Raw genomic sequence first — 7,350 nt, forward strand, 5'->3', positions numbered from 1 at the left:
CCAATGAATCCAATTCATCGTCATTGACTCTGACATCTGGTGGCAAGTATATGGAACAAACTGTGACAGTGACGCCCATAGATATTCTGACTGCCACAGCTTGCAGCTCTGTTGTTATTTGTACCGGAAAAGACGGGATGCGGTTTGAAACCAGTACAGCCACACCTCCACTGGCGCGGGTGTGGCTGTCGTCATCTTTTCGGTAAAGATCGAATCCTTTTAAAGAAATTCTTTCTCCAGGTTTTAGATGTGTTTCCTGGAGTGCCACGCAGAGAGATGAGGTAGAGTATGTCAGGTGTTTAACGTCAGAGAAGTTGTTGCGGAAACCACGACAGTTCCATTGGATTATTTTATAATCCATTATGTGTTTGAGGTAGCATTCTTTGCGAGGGTATCCCTCTTTAATTTAACAGGGGGTCTCTCTTTTGGAGGTGACTTTGGTTTTGTAACCTCCGAATTAGTCTCTTCATCAGAAAAGTCAGAGAACTCACTCATAGACTGAGTCTCCGACTTTTTAGCTGATTTAGAGAGGGCAACTTTTACTTTTTGCTTGTTAAGTGGGTTTTTATTGGCCTTTTTTGAACCCACATTTCTTGTTATTACCCCTGTTTTAGGTAGGGGTGTCTTGGTCTTCTTGCTCTCCTTTTCTGGTGTTTGGGTAGATGGCAGTATTAAACATTTCGCATGGCGGGTAAAGGATTCACTTGGAGAGACAGAGATATCTGTTTGAACCGCACAAGTGTTTGTGGATTTCAAGACAGCAGCATAGGTCTTCTGCTTCAGTGGTGCACTAGAAGTGACCATGCGGCGAGCCTCTGGGTATGGTAGGTTGTTAACTGTTTTCACTCGCTGGATCTCTTTCTCTCTCTGCCATGCAGGGCATTTTCGGGAGTAGGCAGGATGCGCATCCTTGCAGTTTACACAGCATGGGGTAGTTTTACATTCGGTACTCTCGTGACCTTCAGTCCCACACTGTGCACATACGCTTTTCCCGCGACAGGATGTTTGTGAGTGTCCAAACCGCTGGCATTTGAAACAACGCAGCGGGTTTGGGATATATGGACGAACTGAGCAACGTAGGTATCCTGCTGTAATGAAGGATGGCAATGTTGGCTTGTTGAAAGTAAGTATCAAGTGTTTGGTTGGTATCAACTTGCCATCTCTACGAATGGAAATGCGCCGAACAGCAACGACACCTTGATCTGAAAGACCGATCTGAATGTCTGATTCATCTTCAGACATCAGATCAATTTCAGATATCACACCACGTGATGAGTTTAGGCTTCCGTGTGGTGTGACAGTGACTTCCATTTCTCCCAGAGTCTTTGTTTGCAAAAGTTTTGCCGATTGTTGTGGGGAAGCTGTTTCCACCAGTAAATCTCCCGATCTTAATTTTTGTATTTTTTTCAATTGTCCAATAGTTGATTCAAACAATTTTTGAATCAAGAATGGAGATGCTTTAGATAGAGGTTTTTCTCCAGTCGCATGCACTATTAAGTAAGCAGGGTGGCTGGAGGTCTGGTCTTTGGTCACTTGTTTTGTGATTTTATGATCCATATTTAAAAATATATATTCAGCTCCTAGTGACCCCACCCACCATGGGGCCCAACAAGGGGATGCCGTCACATGAGAGGATCCCATAGACCGTCACACCAGGGTTTCCCAGGAGCTATACCCTCACAATGCAGTCAAGTAGAGCACATCTTGTCTGACATGTCCGCCCAATCTGCATCGATCAGTTGACTCCAAGCCGAGGTCAACAATGACTCAACGACCAGCCGATTGACTCAAACGGAGCCTGATTTGAGCCTCCCGTTTATCCGAAGCAGGGGCCAAAGCAGTGTGTTGGGGACGTTATGTTGCCCCTCAACTACCAGGATCCCCCTTTCCGGCATACGGGACACCACGCACGGCAAACACGTGGGTGGGCGTTCAGATCCCAGGGATGGTAAAGAAGAGATACTAAACCATCTCTGGGAGGTCCCCTCACCACGGACAGGAACCCACATCGAGGGGCTGTTCCTACGAAATCCACTCTGATGTGGTGAAAAGTAATCCTTTTCCTCTAGGAGGAACATCAGGCATCTGTTTACCATTCTCTCGAAAAGTTTGCAGACACAACTAGTCAGAGAAATTGGTCTATAATTAGAGGGATTCTTGCAGTCTTTACCTGGCTTGGGAATGGAAATAATAATTGATCGCCTCTAGGAGTCAGGGAAAGTATGTTCTGTCCATATTCTGTTGAACAGAATCAAAATATTACAGAGGGAATTGTCTGACAAATTTTTAATCATGCTTTTGTGGATTTTATCTGGGCCTACAGCAGTATTCCGAGTGAGAGATTGCTGTATGTAGTTCTACCCTGGTGAATGGCACATTATATTCCTCATTATGTGAGGAGTAAAAGTTTAAATATAGTTTTTCAGTTTGGGCTTTATAAACCTGAAAATTCCTAGTATACATCATATTGCTGGATGAAGAAAACATTTCTCTCAACAAATCAGCAATAGCTTTTATATCACTGATTATTGTGCCATTATTTTCCAGCGTGGACAGAGATTGAAAAGCATATTTTCCGTTAATTTTATGGATTTTATCCCAGACTGCTTTTGAGCTGATGGGAGATGTTGTGCTAGATACGTACTTCCTCCACGTATCCCTTTGGCTTTGTCTTCTTATTTTTCTGGCATTTGCCTTTGATTTTTGAAAAGCAATCAAATCGACAGCAGTAGGAAATCATCTGAAAATCCCCCATGCTTTCTTTTGTTTTTTAAATGCTGCATCGCAATTCTGATCCAACCATAATTTCAGATATCTGGTTGATGTTTTCCCAATTGTTTTTTCAGCTGCCTGAATAATGTTCAATGTTACGGCTTCAACTGCATCGTTGATATCAGCAGTATTGACCATTTCCTCGGTGATGCTCGTGAAAGAGGAGAATGCAGGCCAATTTGCCATTTCAATTTCCAGCGTGACAGACAAGCTGTTTCACAGCTTTCTCTGTCTTGATATTTTAGAAATATTGGAATGTGGTCACTAGAGAGTGGATTAGATCCAACCTCCCATGTGAACACAAAAAACAAATTTGGGGTTGCTAATGATAGATCAATGGCAGTGAATGTTCTTGTTGGAGCATGGAAGTATGTCACTTCTCCAGTATTAAATAAATACAGTTGGTAATTACCTATAAATCTTTCAATGGCCCTGCCTCGACAGTTGATGTCGGGACTGCCCCACATTGGATTGTGGCCATTGAAATCACCAAGTAAAAGGAATGGAGTTGGCAGCTGTTCAACCAAGGCATCCAATTCATCTTCATTGACATCTGGTGGCAAGCATATAGAACAAACTGTGACAGTTACACCAATTGAAATTCTGACTGCCACAGCTCGCAACTCTGTTGCTATTTGTACCGGTAAGGATGGAACAACTAATTTACAAAACCAACAGCTGGAAACAGAACAAATAAACAAAATGTTTTTATTAAACGATTATCCTAAGAAAATATTAGAAATATGGAAGAATTGAATCAATAATCTAGCAAATAGAAATAGTAATTTTATAATGACAAAATATGTGTAAATTTTACTTACATACCAAAAATATTCGACAGAGTTAAAAACATTCTAAAAGATAAAGTAAATTTAATCCCAAAGAAAAATAATTTGTTTAAAAGGAATTTATATTATAGGTCAAATAAGAAATTACATTTAATGGATGAAAAAGAAGTTGCTTGTTCATTTAATTGCAGTCATGATCCTAATAAAACTTATATAGGGGGAAACCAAAGGAAAATCAGAAACATGAATAAAAGACTATATACGAGTCATAAGAGGTAATTATGCAAATTCTGCAGTGGTTGAACATTGTAATAATTACGGTTGTCAAATAACATTAGAAACAGTAAAATAAAGAAAAAAGAACCAAATAATTATAAAATCCAGTTATATAAACACATAAATATCAAAAAAGAAAAAAATTGAATAAAAATAATAAGTTAGGTAAGATAATACCTCAATCGTGGGCAGCTATCTTAGATAACGAATGCACATAAATATGTTGATGAGTTCAACACGTACCAGTATTGATTGGTTTGATAGAGCATTGTAAAGGTAAAACGTTTCCTTTAGAAATAAATTTAGTAGTTTTACAAAAAGGTTTTAGTTCTCATAAAATAATTTCTTATAAACTGTCATATTAGGATGAGCATTTTTCAGAGTATTATAAACTCTGTCTAATATTCCTTCATGTGGTAAAATTCCAGACACTGGTCCATTCAATGGAAACCATTTGATTTCTTCTTGCACCCAAAGATATTTTTCTAATACGATTACATCGGTTAAATTGACCATACCGTGATCACTCATAATAATGAGATTAACTCGATCGAGAAGAAAAGTCCCCAAAAGTTTTTCTAATAGAAAACCAATCAATTTATCAACAGTTTCCACCATTTTTCCAACAGCATCGCTCATAGCTCCAGTTCTACGACCAGTTTTGTCGGGTTCGTTAAAATAGACAAGAGCCACGTTAACCTGATCAGTTGCTAACCAATGAACTGCAGTTTCAATTCTCACTTCCATAGACACAGTATTGTTATATTTAAAATAGTAATTTGAAAAAGTATATTTTATAGGTATATCAGAAGCTGGCCAGAAATATGCTCCCGATTTAAGACCTTGTTTTCTAGCAGTGACCCAAATTGGTTCTCCTCCCCACCATTTTGGGTCCGGTTTTTTCATTTTGAAAGTTTCATTAAAAACTACATCGTACATATTATTATCCATGATTCCATGACTTTCTTCGTATAAACCAGTTGCAATCGAATAGTGATTTGGAAATGTTTTCGTAGTGAAGACAGCTTGAACACCATTGGGTGCATGAATGCCAGTACATGCCAAGTAATCTAAGTTTGGTGTATTAAATGTTTTATAGTAATCCCACCGGAATCCATCAAAAAAAAAATAAGTAAAACTTTCTTATCAGCATTTTTATCATCTTTAGGAGCATATAAACAGATCGTAAATGCTGAAAACAGCAAAGGTAGCAGCATCCAAATACGATCCATCCTTTGACTGCACTTCAACTAAATAAGCAAGTTAACATAAAATAGAGACATATGTCATTACATGCATAACGAACCCGACAAAACTGGTCATAGAACTGGAGCTATGAGCGATGCTGTTGGAAAAATGGTGGAAACTGTTGATAAATTGATTGGTTTTCTATTAGAAAAACTTTTGGGAACTTTTCTTCTCGATCGAGTTAATCTCATTATTATGAGTGATCACGATTACGGTATGGTCAATTTAACCGATGTAATCATATTAGAAAAATATCTTTGGGTGTAAGAAGAAATCAAATGGCTTCCATTGAGTGGACCAGTGTCTGGAATTTTACCACATGAAGAAAAATTAGACAGAGTTTATAATACACTGAAAAATACTCATCCTAATATGACAGTTTATAAGAAAGAGAATATACCAGAAAGATGGCATTATAAGAATAACAGAAGAATCATGCCAATTATCGCAGTTATAAAATAATTTTAATTTCTAAATTAGGAATATATGAAGCAATTTAAAATTCAATACAAAAACCAATTATTGTCAGGAATTGGATGCTTGTATATCCTAAGTTTTATAAATATATTGTAATAGATAATTAAAAATTAAAATTAATTTATCTGTTATTTTATAGTTAAACCTTATAACCATTGTAATCCTGCTGATGAGGAGCATGATAGCCTGAAACACAGATGCGAATCGACGTATGTGTACAGGTAGCTTAATATAGAAAGTCTGTTTTCTTTAAGAACTTTATCCTCAATTCTTGTGTAAAAGCTTAACACCAGTATAATTGTCCTATTAATAATTGATGTCCACGTTGACAAAGTATATAATAAGAAAATATTAATACTCAACTGACATTCCGAGAAGTAATTAAAAACTTGTCAATCAGATTGCAACTTAACGAAAGGAAAATGATTCGTGGATTCTGTAAATCCATTCTCGAAAAGACATATCCAGAAAAACTACTGCATTTGATAAATACTTTCAATACCATTGCAATACCTTCAAGTGAATGTGAACGCAAGTTTTCGCAGATGAACCTAATTGCCACCTCAACAAGAGCTTTGTTAAAGACTAAGACAATTTCAGCACTTTTATTCATCAAACTTGTCGGACCGCTTCTGAGACTTTTCGATCCTTCAAAACACGATGATCTCTGGTTGCTCAGAGCAGATCATTCGGCCACAGATACTAACAATAAAAAATGACGTTGAGATTTGTTAGACAAAAACTGGACTTTGTGACAAAACCCAACAAAACTTTGGAATATATTATAAACATTTGTTTTAAATATGATTAATAGAAGTAATGTAAAATATTTGTAATATATTTTTAGTAATGGGATGAGCATTCCACCACCTTTTTTCCCCCAAAAAAGCACTGAAAATGGGTATAAAAATTTAACTAAATTCAGTTATAAAACAAAGAATAGTGAACTTCACATTGTTTTCTTCCAATATCCATATTAAATCAGTGATAATTAAATCATGACATAGTCTGATTTAATTCTTTTCTTTTATAATAGATGTCTAAAATTGTGAAGGATTGGTAAGGGGACTTAAAGTTCAGCTTAAGGCTTCGAAATGCATAAATTCGACCCTGTGTCCCACACAAAATTACTGGCATTTTAAACTTTAAGAAAATATCTTTTAAAATTGACAGCATAACTTGTTCATATACAGCTAGACAATCAGGAAACTGCCAATTCTTAACAGTCTAATTAACTCTTCAGAATTCAGAGAAGCTAAAATATAACCGACCAATTTCTGAATAATCATCTGTTTTTCAGGTGGTAATAGACGAAAACTTATATTTGGCTCCCAAAAGGCTTTGAAATTCCAATTTGGAATGCTTTTTCTATTGCTTTCTATCTTTACTGCTGCATAATACACACAATGGAATCAAACAACCCAGATAAAATAGTTTTGTTTTTAAACACCAAAGGGCGAGCATCAGGTGGAAAATGCAAATATTGAATTAGCACAAAGCAGTGTTCCCAACCGTAGCGACATGTCGCCACAATAGCGACTTTTAGAAGAATGTAGCCACGATCACAGACAAATCAGCAAAAAGTAGCAACTTTTGAAAGTTTTTTTTATTTATTTTTTGAGAAATTTACATTTACAGATTTTTCTCTACTCTATAGCACTCTCTGGCAAAGACTAATATTATTATGATATACAAAACTGTATTTCTAGATTTTCTACAGTGTGCAATCTAGAAATCTGTAAAGGTAATATTTTGTAACAAAAATAAATCTAATGAATACTATGATACG

The 7,350-nt window shown here is 36.5% G+C and overlaps 1 protein-coding gene and 1 pseudogene across 1 annotated transcript; both read right to left on the bottom strand.

Annotated features, from left to right (window-relative positions):
* Positions 1-269: 269 nt before the first annotated feature.
* LOC136972536 (uncharacterized) lies at positions 270-1,557 on the bottom strand. Its single transcript, XM_067267124.1, has one exon. It carries the CDS (start codon positions 1,555-1,557, stop codon positions 361-363), a length of 1,197 nt encoding a protein of 398 aa, XP_067123225.1. The 3' UTR covers positions 270-360.
* Positions 1,558-4,160: 2,603 nt separating this feature from the next.
* On the bottom strand, positions 4,161-4,787 carry LOC136972537 (ectonucleotide pyrophosphatase/phosphodiesterase family member 5 pseudogene; annotated as a pseudogene).
* Between the last annotated feature and the right edge of the window lie 2,563 nt (positions 4,788-7,350).

The sequence above is a fragment of the Centruroides vittatus genome, unplaced genomic scaffold, assembly GCF_030686945.1.
Source record: "Centruroides vittatus isolate TY-2023 unplaced genomic scaffold, ASM3068694v2 contig_296, whole genome shotgun sequence".
In the NCBI taxonomy this organism is placed as follows: domain Eukaryota; kingdom Metazoa; phylum Arthropoda; class Arachnida; order Scorpiones; family Buthidae; genus Centruroides; species Centruroides vittatus.

Coding starts and splice junctions, on each gene's coding strand:
- LOC136972536 (XM_067267124.1), bottom strand. CDS start 1,557: ATGGATCATAAAATCACAAAACAAGTGACCAAAGACCAGACCTCCAGC.